General features: G+C 37.1%; 1 protein-coding gene across 1 annotated transcript; it reads right to left on the bottom strand.

The window, feature by feature from the left end:
* Positions 1-383: 383 nt before the first annotated feature.
* On the bottom strand, positions 384-14,986 carry LOC117369459 (ras-specific guanine nucleotide-releasing factor RalGPS2-like). The gene is made up of 13 exons (XM_033964691.2): positions 14,917-14,986; positions 11,249-11,386; positions 10,894-10,984; positions 10,721-10,788; positions 10,427-10,559; positions 10,200-10,351; positions 9,277-9,331; positions 8,520-8,597; positions 7,005-7,110; positions 6,340-6,432; positions 5,348-5,453; positions 4,374-4,465; positions 384-3,976 (listed from the first exon to the last, which is right to left on the bottom strand). Exons 1-13 carry the CDS (start codon positions 14,984-14,986, stop codon positions 3,947-3,949), a joined length of 1,212 nt encoding a protein of 403 aa, XP_033820582.1. The 3' UTR covers positions 384-3,946.
* Positions 14,987-16,247: the final 1,261 nt, after the last annotated feature.

The following is a 16,247-nucleotide window of genomic DNA, read 5'->3' as shown; positions in this document are numbered from 1 at the left end:
GACAACTGAACCATCACAATTGTACTTTAAAGTAGGCGAGGGTTTAAAATTGACTCGGTAAACAAAGCATATTGACAAATCTTGCCAGTGTTGTAATTTTAGACTAAAAAGCAATACCCCATTTTCCTAAAAGCTTCAAAGATTGACTTACACATACCTAATAGCATACGAAACTACCAACACAAAGGTCGAATATGTACCTTAGGCAGTATGGAATGCAGAGAAACATAAGGAAAACACATGCACATATCAAGACAAGGCAAGTCATTACAATACATTTTTAACCCCTATTTAGAACTGTAACCATTTTCCATTACTCCCCCAACTCTTCTACAAAGGCACTGAACAGAGACACAATAATGAGGTACACCCAGATATGTGGAGTAAAAAAGGCAGAGTGTTTATTGGTTTCTCAGTCTCCAAACTTTAGGTAGCGCATCACTCAGCACTGAGGTCACAGCGCCGCTGTAGTCACACCACGAGGCAGGCAGACAGTTCAAAGGGCAATCACTCCATGAAACCTAGTCACCTGAAATGATTAAGAGGCTGCTGATGGATGTCCTTTGTAAACAGTGACACATACTAGTTTGAGCTTTTTGCATGGACTCTCACTGCAGATTTAAAGCTGACAATAAAGATAGAATTGTGCTTTTACATATGGTCAAAATGTAAGAACTTAGTGCGGCTTGGGATATTTAGGCAGGGCATAATTTTGCATATTCTGGGTGAAATTATTCTAAATAGATGAAATGATAAACTTAAATTTACTAGGATTTGGTGCATTCCAAAGACAGTACAATCTTTTTACAAAACATTGCTTCATTTGGCTTTCACTGTAATTATACAAAATGGGAATATGATTTTTTTAAATGGAAAATTATATTACTACTACCGGTACTATGATTTGGCCGGACATATCCTAATAAGCCTATGCATTTCCATTATTTTGACCATAAATTGCAAACAAAATGAAAACAAAATTACATTACAACATAACAAAAAAGCACTTGACAATTGTGGTGGAATTTGAACACCCAAATTAAAGAAAAGGTATACCCAGACCCACTGAATTTGAATGGGTTGTGCATCTTTGTAAAATAAAAACAGAAATATTTTAATTTCAATATTGTCTGTCCTTTGAGCATCCAGAAAGATTGAAGTGTACAAAGGCATAGTGACAATTTGGATGATTGCCACAAATGAAAACTTCTTCAAAATAGATCTTCCTGGAAGATTTCACCCATTTCATTTGCTGATAGACAAATTATTGAGCCCTCTCTTTCCCGTATGAAATAACAGTATTTCATATTCCAGTATCAAAATTGACATCTCATAGCCTTTCACCACAATAGGACCAATCTACCACATTCAAACCAAACAAAACACTTACTATCTTTTCTTCTTTCCACCGAGTATGGCAGAGCACCAAACTCTAAGTGAGATGAAGCCACGGACCAAAATTAAAGGCTTAGTTTCAGCCTTGGGGTTTTGCCAGTCATGGATCTGACTTTAATTTGAAAGTCTAAAAAATAGGGATATTTGCACACACAAATTCAAACTGGTGCTCTCAGGATCTGCCACGTTTTGACTTTCCCCATTCCTGCTTAAACATAAACTTACACAACAACACAAACTTATCCTGATATAAAAGGTGATATACCAACATTTCATACATTTTAGGGGAGGACATTTAAGTCAATCTGAAGATCATTAGGTCACAGTATAGAATGTAAAATGCAAATCTCATGAAACTAAATTTGAGATAAACTGTTGCATAAACAATACAGTAATTTAAGAGACTAAAACAGTTGCTTCAGAGGCAAAACAATTCTTCATATTGCCCTTGTGCTTCAGGCAAGACATTTCACACAGAAAATATTATTGAACACGTGCATATTTTTGGATGAAATAATATTTTGAATCTAGGTGCCAGATTTATTTATGAGATTTATTACGAATTCGTGAATCAACAGTAGTTCAAAAACAAGATATCTACCGTCTGTCTTTTGCCTGGTGAAGGAGCTCATTAGTCACCTATGATTTACAAATAAAATCTAATTCATCTCACCTCAGATTAACAGAGTTTAGGGTTTGGCTCATTCATTCTGCAGAAATCCGCACTGTTTTTTCAGCCCCCTGTGACATTTTTTATTTTTTCCGTTACGGACCATGTGTGTCCCCGATTGGCTAATCCACCTGTCAATCAAACCCATTTGAAAATGGGGAGATTCCCTACTGACCAGACTCACATCTTCCTATTGAAGAAGGGTATATACTGGATCTCAGGCAAGTATGTTTTCTTATATATCGTTAAAAATTGATTCTATGAGATTTTATTTTTTCTTTACATTTTATGCAGTGAGTGCCCCAACTTTTAAGGAATCAGTTTTGCTGGAGAGCTGGCAGGGAAGACACCGTATGTTCAGGTACACTGACTTTTAAGAACAGTCAAGAAAAGCCAAGTTTAATACTTTCCCATGGACTTTTACAGTTAAATATGGTCCAGACAGAAAGATATTTCGGGCAAATGATTCTGTAAACATACAATGTAAACTCTTTTTAATGGTGAGATTTTTGAATTTCAACATAAGGTAGCCATTGTTATCACTACCTGTATTCATTTGTCTGTAATAGAAAATGCAAATGAATCAAGATCATACTGTTTGCCACTGAGAAAAAACATGTTGGCGGCCCTATTGTAACCTGCCTACAGCTTGCCCTATTGCTGCACTGCCTCTAAACACTACTTTTATCTTTTGGCACCAATCTAAATCAAGGTGCTTATGCCATTTCAAAGCAATGAATTCAAAATCTATAAACAAATAAAGGGGAAAAAAAGATCAAATCTAAAAGTACATAAAATATTCAAAAAAAAAGGAAGAAAACATAAAACATAACAAATAAATGTAACAGACCATTACTATCACGTGCAATTTGCTACCACAATGTAATACTGTGAACTGCACCATCTCTCCCACATTAGGAAATAAACTAAGAGCACAAAAATAATAATAACTGATTTAAAAGTTCATGGCTCCAGGCAGCTCTGAAAAACTGTCCCAAAGCAAAAAAAAATGAGACATATGGTTAACTAATTGGGATATCTTCACAGTTTCAAACCTGTAGTGTTTAATGTGTGCTACTGTGGTAGACCCAAGTGATAAAAGTCAACAGGAAAACTACTGAGCAACGCAAAATAACTGAGGATGTAACAAAAACCATGTCTGATAGCTTAGACTTCTGGGTTAAATCGTACCTACCAACAAGATATAGCTATAAATAACTCTTTTTAGACCCCTGCGTCCCGTTTTCTCCTCACCCAAGCAGTTATTACAAAGACACACATACATACAAACATACCATTATGTTACAAAGAGACACATTCAGGAAGTGAGGAAATGCTGGATTTGATTGCTATATAGAGCCCTTATACAAGATCGCAATCAAAACAGTCTGTGTGCAGGAGTGCAAGAGTGTTAAATAATATTGTGAATTAACTCAAGTGAAGAACTGTGTATAAAAAGTTTGTAACCGATCAATGGGTCCGTCCTGTGGGGTGTCCCAAAAAGTCCTCTGTTCAAGCATATAGTGGGATGACAATTACAATACTTAAAAGAAATTCCGAGAGTTCTATTATTAATGTCTTTCTGTAAATCTTTTTGTTGTCAAAATGGCTCTGAAGTGCTAAACTGCAAAAATGATGACACAGGAGGTGGGAGACAGGAGCAGTGGTGTGCGTCCTTGTTCAGTAGTCAATACAAGCCAAACTAGTGTCTTAAATCGCCATAGTAACCACATACATACAAGCAGGTTCTCTGGTTAAGGCAGTGGTGGAGAGACACGTAGACTAGGTAAGTTTGGCGTTCAGGGCTCATGGCAGTGACGGCGCCCTCTACTGGCGACAATACTGTTTCTGCTTATCGTAGCATCGGCATCAATTTGTGGCTCATTCAAAGGACATCAGATTGGCTGGTACCTGGAAGGAGAGTGAAAATATCAAGTGTATAAATAAAATATGTGATAATTAGTTTTAATATGTGATAATTAGTTTAAAGAGATTAATTCTGCTACCACCACCTCTACGAATATGAATTCTAACGGTGCCACTAAAACAACTATTCATACTTCATCCACAACTACAGCTATTTATTACTTATAACTGCAACCAGGACTAATAGCATTTGTTAAATCTGATAAAACTATTACAGGGGTGAGACTGGAGTACCCTCTCGAGATAGAAACATTTTAAACCAAACATTGATGGTTTAATCCCCACTCCCCACATTTGTTTTTTATCTTCTTACAAAGTCTGTGTCTATATTGTTATGTGAATGTGAGATTGTTATATGTGTGAATTCATTTTAGCCTCTTACCTGTTGCCTGTTACTCTGGCAGGCTGCGCTCAGATGCTTGAACCAAAGTAAAGCGTTCATTCGATTTCCTGCTTGGTACTTGTACGTGTTACCTAGGCAACAGAGACAAAAACAATGTGAGTGCCAAGATCTTTTCACCTGTTTTTCCCAATCTCTGGAAACTCTCGCTTGACTTTGGCTCAGCTGACGGTTTCAGAAGTAGCCAAGGCTGAAACCCGAGTACGTGCAGAAATAGGGAGAAGAGGCTGATACAACTTGCATGTGCCTCAGATAGTCTGCCTGAATGAGTGGACTGAATTTAGATGTGTGGACTCAAGCAAGTTATGAAAAACTCAGGAAATAACAGGATTCAAACGTAGTTTTCAATATTGCCTTTTGGGCTTTTCTGTACTAGGGTCGCCACAACAACACCTGTGCACTATTGATAGTCATTAGTCATTGAGTGGCACAGAAATGATACAGGCCTGTGACCAGTTGTGGTTAGACTCTTTATGATAAGAAATGATAATTATACTAATAAAGGAGACCACATTAAAGTCTAATAGATAGATTATGGTTTTAATAAGGTTTTATTGGTTATTCTGCACTCTTCTCCTTTAGTGTTAATTTTACAATGATTATCAATGTTTTGATTTGTTTGTATTATGATTTTAATGTCTGTCTTATTCTGTAAAGCACTTTGAATTACTTTTTGTACAACTTGTGCTATACAAATAAACTTGCCTTGCTTTGCCTTAATTAGATTAATAGAGTCTGGGTTGACCAATAAATAAGCACCTTACTGAATCAGGCAGATGATTTATTTTATTGGGAAATGCCAAAATAAAACAATGTTATATCAGTATTAATGGTGTGGAGTAGCAATGAAGCATGGTTTAATGTGTAATTAAGTTTGGAGCTCTTGTAAAATATTCCACGTGAATGCAATAATAAAGTTGCAAACTATTCAGATAATAGACAGTGATGCGTCTTACCGTGCTCTGAGTCAGTGAGCATAAAAACATCAGGATGCTCGGGGTCGTCCGCCATCATCGCCATGAGCCCCACCACACACACACTCTTACACGATGTGGACTTAAACTGGGCACAGACACAAGAAATACCACTCAGTCTCTTTCCTGTTGCAGCTTTGTCTATACTCTCCTTCATTTCAGACTGAAACTGAAGATGGAGGAATGTTAACCTGAGTGTTTTGTGTGTGTAACCTCCGCACACGGTTCTCATTAGCCTCGGAGTGACACACGGGACGCGCTGATGTCATTGGGCTCATTATTCAGTGAGTGATCCCATCTGTGTCCCCCACTGTGCCAGACTACAGCCCCCTGCTCCCCCCAAACACACTACACTGCATTTGTTCTCCGTCTAAGAGTAGCTCACCTTCAAATAAGTTTGTCTATTCGTGCATTTCAGCTTCCCATTTATAGGTGCCATTTTGAGCACTTTTCCCTATTCAAAAGATTGATTATTTAATTTAGAATTGCTATGGCAACAGTGCTAATTTTTTATCACTGTGAAACCAATGAATAGCCAAAGCCATCTACAACAACTAATCCGTTTGATGGTGATAATTGATTATAGAGAATATTTATTTCAGTAATCAATACTTGTCTTTATCGTTCGTGTGCTGAGAGCAGAGGAGTTAAAAGTACAAGAATATTAGTAGTTTTAGTTAAAAAGTGCAATGGTAGTAATGGAAATAGTAAAATAGACCTCAAAGTATAGACCTCAGTAAAAGTAATCACAAAGCAGTGTTTTGCATTAGAGTTAATTTGGTAATCAAAATCATACAGGAAGTGTGGCTAATGACTGTCGTTGCCGTTTATGATAGCATGTGTTTGCTCTGAGGTTTCATGGTTGCCTGTAAAACCAACTAGTCCTTAGGATGTTTGTGTAGTTATACCTATTATTTTTCTCCTATTGTCCTTTGCAATATAAATGTACTTGAACCAAATTAAGTGTGACTTACATGCTTCCTTTCTGTGGCCTTCAGGGACTTGGCAGTGTAGTAGTAAAGCTGGGTACCACAGAGTGCCACCCAGTATTTGGTCCAAGATGCCACCTATAAACACACAGCAAAAAAAGCACTACTAATAGAAATATCACTGCTACACCGTTAATTACAATGGCTTAGTTTTTACATGGTCCTGTGAGGGCACAAGGAGTATATTGACCTGGAACTCCTAAAGTTTGGATCGGTAAGTACCAAAAAACACAACATAACAATATGAAATACATGCTTAACAGGCTCATGAATCATACTACTGTAATTTTCCACAACACTAACTGTCAGGTATACAGTCTTACCAGTAAAGAGGTTCATGAATCATACTAACTGTCAGGTGTACAGCATTACCAGTTAATGCTAATCAAAAGAGAAAAAGCTTCAGTCTAGACAAAGAAGAGACTTTGCCTGGAGGGTGTTCTGTGGGTGTACCAAAACCGTTTTAATTCAAATTATTAAGTATTGTCATATTTTCCATATAATTGTTTTGCGCAAATTGAAAGCAAAAAATAAAGTAGCTAAACATATAATTGAAAGTGAATATAAAAACTACTTTAATACTACTACTTTAATAGGTCCACATTGATATTTTCATTGAACAGGTGTGTAAGGTGGAGGAGTGAGCTCACTGTTGGTTTCTTGCCCTCTTTCAGCACAGTCTTTCTCCTCAGAACGCCCTGTACTGTGACCGCCCCGGGATACAAGTGCACCGCAAGCTCCTCTGACTCAGCTGAGCTGCAAAAACAGGGGAAATATTATTTAATAATGCAAAGAATACTGTATGTAACTGTCAGAGGACAGTGAAAATCTGAAGGCGTTGCAATGTGCAGAAAATAAATCTAACATAGACAGGACCTCTGCCAAGTCAATAGTCTCATCTTGCAATGGTTTAGCTACAGAAATTGAATTATTATTGGCATTTCTGGCATTGAGAAAAGTGGGGCAATACTTTATAATAACTGAATTTGTCCTAATAAAGCATGAACAAAGACTTAATTCAAGATAAAAAAAAATGCTCATTCGGGCTTAATATCAACTCTTTATTTTACCAATTAATGTCCTAACCCAAACTCTTAGCCTTATCCCCTTAATTAAGAAGTTAGCAAGCCAGAATCATTCTTAAAACTTTATTACGAATGAAGTCTTTGTCCAAGCTTTATTAAGACTAATAAATATGAAGTTACAATAAAGTAGTACCAGATATGTTAGAGGCTTTAACTATATCATATCATAACGGAAAACAAATACATTATGGGATTATGAAAACTGAAACCTGAATAAGAATCTGTTGAAAAGAATTTCAATGAAAATGAAAACCAATCTAATAAAGGATTTATAGTTAACAGTATGTTTCACAGTGTTGTACATTTCAGGAAGAAGGCAGAATACCATTAGTGGAAAACCCAGACACAAAGCACTGAGACACCATAAAAAAATGTTGCCTTTTGTATGTTTCCAAATGTCCAATTTTACAGATATAAATCTTTGCAGTTATAGGAGCATAAAGTAGAGGACGACTGGACAGGATGGTGAGCAGATTGTGTCTGTGCTGTGAAGGAAGCTCTGAGCAAGTGCCCCAAAAAAAGCCTGGTGGAAAAAACAGATTTGGAAACCACTATAAAAGAAAAAAAGATTGTTCATTATGCAACCACTATGAAAGCAATGAGCAAAGCATAAGAGTTCGTCCCATTCAATGTTAGGATTTACATTTGTCAGGAAAGTTTTAAGTGGAGCTCTGAATAACAAGGGAAAGTTTTAAGTTTCAAGTTGAAGTAGGTTTTAAAAAGTTAAGTCTTCAAAGTTCACTACACAGTCAATGTACAAAAACAGGCTTTATATTATGAATTCTGTGTGATCTGCTACACTGCAGTTCATATCAGTTCATATCAGTACATTTGGAACTTGTTCTTAATCTTGTAATTGTTCATGCCTGATTTGTGTACTTCAACTTGTGTGCATTTCAACTTTACATGCAGGAAATGCGGAAGACAGAAAAAAGGCTACAACAGAAATATAGCAGGAAATGACCACCACCAAAAATCCCTTGAGGGTTAAAGGCCTTAGAAAAACAGTTAACAGCAGCTGAGGGTGACCCCTAGTGGAGAGAAGGGGTACGGAGAGGTTTAGTTCAGCCTGTTTTGTACCTGCTGGGCCTCAGGACGCCTCTGTAGGGGATTCGAGCCACTCGGGTCACTGGGCCCAGAGAGTGGTAGAAGCGAGTCCTGTTCACAATGGGATAAGACAGGGTTGGACAGGGGAGACTGGTAACAGGTTTGTGGGGCTTTAATACAAGGTTTGGTCCATTGGGTTAGGTCTGGAGAAATGAAGGGTGTTATTTGTTAAAAAGGTTGGTTATTATCAACAGCTGGGTTTCTGGCACTAGAATTTAACAATAAGATGCAAGAAGGTTAACTGTAAGCTTTTCCAATCTCCAAAATGCAGCCTAAATGACCATCTAGTTGGATGAAACTTATTTTGCATGGCACCTTGAGGGAAATATGTTTTTACATTTGAATATAAACCCAGCTTGTGTGATTTCAAAGTTCTGAGAGAATGGTGCTCTGGTAAAGAGGTTAGTAAATCTTTGGTTTGAATCATGCATTGTCGATGTTGGTGCAGGTGGACTACTGTGAGAGGGATAAAGCTCAACAATAAATTAATTTCACGCTGAAGAAAAAGCAGACATTTTCATACTTTTGGTAAAAGCTGCGAGCTGTAAAGGAATGAGGCATGACTGAGTTGGCTACAAGGCTTTATGAGAGAGCAGCTGGACATGGTGAGTTTCAAAGTGGATCATTTTCAACAGCTCTGCCTTGAAGTCTTGCATTAGAGATGAGGTTATTTTATGATGGAAGCTGTGGATGTGGAGAATACCCAAACAAAATAATGAGGGAAAAGTACCTCTCAAAAGCCGGCCATGACACCTCTTCACTCAGCTCTGACCCTTCACTGCTCCCTGCAAACAGACAGAAATCATCAAAGCTGCATCTTATCACAAAACTTTCACTCAAGGATAAACTGTGTTTTTAATTCTGAGCTGTCCAGACTGTAATTTTTGAATCAGAGATAGTTTGAAAGCCTAAAATAAATGTGTTGATATTATTTAATAATTATGATGCAAGACATAAGACCAAAGTCATTCTGCGCGAAATTGGATTGTAGGATACTTTTGGGACAGGGATTACATATTACTAGGTGAAAGCAGCTGGTATTTATTCCTACACCTGCCGTTTCAAATTGTAGTGTTATGGTTATTTGAAACAATAATACAAAATCAGTGAATGTTCTAGGAATATGTGGTACCCGCTCTTTGAATGAGAAGCACCTCCAGTAATAACTGTACCATCCCACATGGCAGAATCACATGCAGACAGTCAGCCTTCTTATATCAATACTACAAAACTACAGAACTCACTACCCCCAAACTGAAATGTATAACAAAGCTGTGGTTTTTCACCTCAAGGCTCAAGTCATGATTAAAAACAAATCGAAGTTGTACCCCCCTATATTGTATTGCATTGTGTATGTGTGAATGTGTGTTTGAATGTGTGTTTGACTGTGGGAGTGTCTGAAATGTGAATGTTCACTAAAATATGTGTTTAAAGAATGTGCTTTTAACTGTTTAGTGTAGGGAAAAGTCCAACGCTATACACTCTATATGTGTCGCATCAGCTGGATGCTTTGCCTGTGACTATGTATGACTGCAGTGTCCCTGTCAAATAAATACATGAATAAAAGTAATGAAACTTTAAAAATGTAACTGTTGCATGTTTCTTAGATGTTTTATAGCGGTGATTTTGATAACAGAAAAGGAAAAGCTTTACCGAGTGAGATGCCGCTGGACAAAGTGGAACTCTTGGCCTGGACTCGGCTCGGACTCTGGCTCTCCATCACACTGTCGTCCAGTAAATGTCTGGAGCCAGCATTTGGGAACGTCGCACTTTTAAACTCAACCGTGTTCATCTTGTGAATAAAACTGCCCCAAGGAGAAGGAATTATATAACTTTTGTTTTCATTTATACTGTACATTTAACATCAGACTGAAACTGACTTGTATCCCAGACTGTGGCACTTCCTGTGACCGTAGGGCAGGAGGTTTCGTGGAGAGGGGGGAGTGGCGGGGACTTTGGTTCCTTCAGCTGCGATTGTGCATTTACGACCACAGAGAGGAGAAGCTTCCTGACCTGAAAGTAGAGGTAGTACCATAGATAAGCAATTGCAAAACTACTTGCTTGAAACATTGACTCTGTATAATTAACACATTTATTATAAAAATGGAAATAGAATGTTCTGAAAACTGGTAGTACAGTATATTATAATTATTATGATTTAAGAGCCTACTCACCAACAAGGTCCTCTTTAGAGGCATTAGCTCGTGGTGTGCTGGTGCCTGGCTCAATCTTCTGTGACAACCTGAAAATTAAGGATACTATTGATGGTAATTTGTTCAATAAGCGAGGATAGTAAATCCCATCTACAAGATTATGACAGCAGAGGATCCAGGTGGTTGTATCTTACTTGTAATTGTCGTCCTCCACAAACTTCTGCAGCTCCTCTATGTATCTGACAGAGTTGAGATACTTCTGAATATGAGGCATCACAGGCACATCTGGAGAATGGAAGACAGCAAATTGTTAGGTAGTCTAAAATTAATGATAAAACATAAGAACATAAGAAACACAAGAAAGAAAAAAAGATCACTTATTTCATTTCAGTTTATAAGTTGTAGATCATTTGGTTTTAAGACAGAAATACACTAAATTTTATGAAAGTCAAAGTAGGTAGCCAATAACATTTTACTTTCCCGGGTTCACATAAGTTCAATCTTATCTCATAAAATAAATTCAGCGAATAAGCTGTACTATAAACCCACCATATGTGCAGGATCTCTGTAAGTCGGATATGATTCGGAGGATGTTGTTCATGAGATTGGACCTGTGCTCGTTCTCCAGTATGCTGCCAGTCGAGGGATAGGCTGAGTCGATGTACGTCAGGTCTGACAGGTACATGCCTGAAACAAAAAAAGAGGCGACTTTAAGGAGTTGTGTCTTTGTGCGGTTAATGTAATATTTAGACAACACAAACACAAAATACAGGACATTCATAATTTTTGATTAAGACTTGAGACTAAGATTAAGACTCCCAATGCCAACTATGCAAACTCTTTTAGACTCACTACAGGCTTGCTACATGTGTGTTAATGGAATATAAGTAACAGCAATTGTCTGAGATTAACTATCAGAATGATTTCAGACAATCAGCAAATGTATGCCTTCAATAATGCAAAAATAAAAAGATGTTTTATTTTCATATACACAGCCCTAAGCATATGTGAACAAAAGTAGGGTCTACGCCAAGCCCCCATATTTGGTTAAGTCACATGAGTGCATCTAGCAGAGGGGTTAACTTTACAGTAGCAGAAAACAGGGATTTTGAGGCCAAACATAGAGGGTTCAGCCCATTACATGTAGCACAGACCAGGACACTGTAACATGGCCAGGTTTTCTTTGATGCATAAAGCACTGTGGAGGTATAAGGTTCGGTCTACAAAGAGCATCTTGTAGACAAATAGCACCTCAGACAAAGTGACAAAACATTACAGAGTCTTCTTTGCATATGGCAGAGCGCACCTTAAAATAACTAAAGAACTAAGGTAAGTCCTATAGTAGTAGCAGTAGTATATTATAGTGTAGTATATCCTTTAAAAACAAGTTGGGGTTCAGCTAACAGTTCAAACTCATTTACTTCTTATTGGCATGGTTTGAGATTAATAATGAACATGCATGTTATGTGCACAAAACCTTTGGAATTCTTAGTCTTTCATTATATAAATATCTAGAGACAAACTTGGCACCCCATCATTTTGAAGATTAAGATTAACGTGTTCTAAAGTAACCCAATGGACTGTGTCTATCTTCTGCTCTCTTCTTTCCACTTCTGTCTATTGGAAATTCACACGCCAGCCTGGAGATTGAGAGCAGATGTGGGAGAGCTTATCACACACTCGATTACATGACAACCTCCCACTCTTCTTCTTGGAAAACCATTGTCTCCCCACAGATGCTCACAAATAAATAAGACAGAAAAACACACCCCAAAAAGCTTAAAAACAAGCTAGGACATCAGGGAAGGTGTAGATCCACAGAGGCCAAATACCTCTCAATGCTGTAACCACACAAAATAACGTCATATGACTGGGATTAATTGAGGAAAAGGCGGGAGATGGTTTATACAGTTTTGGAAAGACATCTGTGACGTGAGAAGTGAACATGAACAAGAAAGAAGAAGGTTGTAACATTTCTAAAGGAGAACTCAATGTTGTCATGCACTTTTCCTTACATAAATGTATTGGAATTATCACTCTAATATTCTGGAATAAAACTATGAAATGTTGTTAAATAAAATCTGCAAAAATATCTTGGACTAAACCTGCTTGTGGGACTCCTCTTCAGACTACTACCCTCCCATTCATGGGTTTCAAACAAACGATTCCTTCCTGTGCATTCCTTGTGCGTGACTTTTTCCCCCATTAAAAAGGCATGTCATTTTGTTTTGGATGTGATAATTGCTATAATAAGCAATTATCACATTGTCACAGTTTTAACCCAATGAATACCACTCAATTACGTATGCAAAATTTATTATATATTCAAATACATAAAATAATAATAATGAATGTCGTAAAAGCACTTTCAATAAAATCTACTTTATCTCACTATACCCCTGTCTGAATGTCCTTTCAAGCTCCAAAGCAAACTTCACAGAAACTCCCACTGCAAGGAAATCAAGGATTATGGGAATCAAATTTAAACAATAAACAAACTGCTTTTCGTGTTTTCGGAGGTTAGAAAACCACTTGTCCCACTTATACTATTCTCTCTCTAGTCTTTTTCCATGAGGGTGACATCAGAGTGGGCCGGACCACTCAACAAGAAAAAAAAAAAAACAAAAAAAAAAAACGCACAATCTTATGCTCCCCCACCCCCATCCTCACCCCCTCTTCCCTCCTCTCCTCCTCCTTTGTGAAAAACTCAAGGCATCAGTTGTGAGAGCGCAGTGTGATGTTTGGAAGTATCCAGCTTTTGAACCATGCCCCATACCAAGGACAGCTGAGCAGAGGGGTATAAGGACTAAAAGAGGACTGTGGACTAGAGCGCACCGCAATGAAGACCCTACAGACGTGAAAGAGGCAATCAAAGGGAGCGAGTACTACTACTTGAAATAACAAGGTAGATATTTGGAGTACTTTGTTTAGTGTGTGCATATGTCTGAACAGCTGGAAGGGCTCTGGCTGAGAGGTTATAGAGGTTAGTAGGTTTTGTGATAACACAGAAATATTTGCTTCTTCCGTTAATTGTTGTAACAGAAGGATATAGGCAAATAGATAATTAAAATAAATAAATTAAGCATAGAAGGACAGGTTTAAACAAGACCCAAACCAGGAAAAAACTTTTAAAAATCAGGACCATACAGGGTTAAAGAATGGCTTAGATATGACTCCACCGGGGCTTAATCACAACTAAATAGAGCTAAACCAGGAATTAACTTAATATTGTATAAAATGAAAAATAAAAAAATACATGAACAGCACAAAGATGCCTCCAACATAAGTCCATGTACATCAAAATCAGCCAGTACCGCTGTTTGAGAAACTGTAAAAAAAACTCTTAAAAAAAAACAAAAAAAACCCATATATATATATATATATATATATATATATATATATATATATATATATATATATATATATATATATATATATATATATATATATATATATATATATACTTAAAACTTCGGCTATAGAAAGACGAAGTTGACAAGAGAGGAAAAGTAGGACAACATCACCGCTGCCTCCCTGAAAAAACAGTTGGAACAGACAGCTCTGATCAGAGGTAGAGATTGTAGAGATTTTGGGTGAATTGTGTATATTATTCTTGGCTTTGGGTTTCCCAATACAGCAGCGTCTGACAGGAGGGCCCAGTTAACCTGCAGGACTGAAGGTTAGATCAATAATATTAGACATAATGAGGTGGTGACATGGCACTCAGCGCTGGCCACTATAGAAATGAGATCATGTACAGATAAGCAGAACAAACAAACGTTTTGATGAATGCGGCTTTAAATTAATCGTTCAATTTGTCAAAGTAAAAGAAATTATTATTTTTCCGTTTCTGATTCAAGAATGTTTAAAAGATGTATTTTAAGACATGCTGCCATACAAATGCTAAACAAATTAGTCATTTTAGCCAATTGTGTAGTTTATTACAACTGCCATTACCAGTTTCCTATGGCTTCAACCATTTTCATATTGTATTGTCTCTTTCTTAAACATTTTTGGCACTTAAACCTTGACTTAACCCAATTGTAAGTTGAAAGATAAAATGTTTAAGCAAGGACATATAAGATATCAGAGAGCCAACTCTAATGACAAAACCCCAATAATCACTTCCTATCTGAGCAGCACTTTGAACTTTTAATAATATCAATGCGTTGCACTTTCATATCACTTCCACTATCATTATCGCCAAATGTTTTCACTTATGTCACGGTCTTTTGCTGGGATCTCTGGAAAATACCCTGTTCCCAACAAAGCCACATCTGTGAACATTGCAAGCCATCACTACAAGGGAGGGCATACACATCTCAGACACTCAACAACACTGAGGAGGGTAGAGGCAATGTCCAATGCATTCATTTGAAAACTTACTGAACAATCTCCATTTTAATTGTATGTCAATACTCAAAACAAATTATTTGGAATAACGAAACTCGCAATTGAAAACAATTATGGCTTGTTTATAGGAATGAAATCAATAGTCTTTACAATTGCTTTAATAAGTGATGAATGAAAATTACTCATTGTGTCCTCACTTTTTTATATTAGAAGTTCCCAGTAATTGTATATATATTTGTTGTATTAAGATTGCAATACTACAAAACAAATTACAGAAAAGGTTTATCAATAATTCAAGTTTTCACCAATTTTTTTGCATTTGTGATCATTTATTTTATTTTATTTTTTTTTCTAAAACTGCCCTCACTTGAATTCATCATTTGGCTATCCTACCCACCTCAACTTCACACATGCATTTAAAAAAGTCAAAAAGGTAGAACAAGTTACTGGCAAAACCATAAAACACATTTCACTGGCTTTCTTGTTCTCACTGCATGTAATAAATCAAAATCTCAATGACTTTAAACAATTCAGCCAGGGAAAGAAAGTCGAACATAACAAAGATAAACGCACATCTGTTTGAGAAATATCCAGGACACTGTGTGCTTAGCATTAGCTTTAGCACTCACCTGAAACTATGAAACCTTGTTATGGGTTATTACAGCCAATTCATACACCCTTAACTTTCACCTTTAGACTGTAAATCACAGTAGAAATCTCTTTTGAACCCTTCTTTACTTGAAAATTTTAACAATCCCTGGACAAGCCTATAAAATGGTGAAACCAGGTAGAGCATGAGATGCCTGTTAGTATAGAGGACAAGGCTGTCACATACTGTAACTCAGTGGGAGAATAATAGCATTCTCAAACTGTGCACCAGCTGACCGTGGTCGGAGGGCAGTGGGCAAGCAGCCAATCATAGCATATAGTTTAACCCAAGGCTGCATGTCAACCCTTCACAGACACACGACTACAGACAACTCCGGTGATCTTATCTTTAGTCATAAACATTAACTGATGCTATCACCAGAGGTACAAGTACGGGTTATAAATGTAAAAAGTATGTATGTCAAAAGCACTGCAGTAAGGAGTAGTATATTTGAGCCTGAAAAGGTTTTGAATTTTTGGCATCAATATCATCTGTTCAAACAAAATCTCTTTACAATTTTATTCCAAACTAATTAAAAAATAAGGA

Source organism: Periophthalmus magnuspinnatus, chromosome 4 (genome assembly GCF_009829125.3).
Source record: "Periophthalmus magnuspinnatus isolate fPerMag1 chromosome 4, fPerMag1.2.pri, whole genome shotgun sequence".
Lineage (NCBI taxonomy): Eukaryota > Metazoa > Chordata > Actinopteri > Gobiiformes > Gobiidae > Periophthalmus > Periophthalmus magnuspinnatus.
This window is presented reverse-complemented; position numbering and strand designations above follow the sequence as displayed.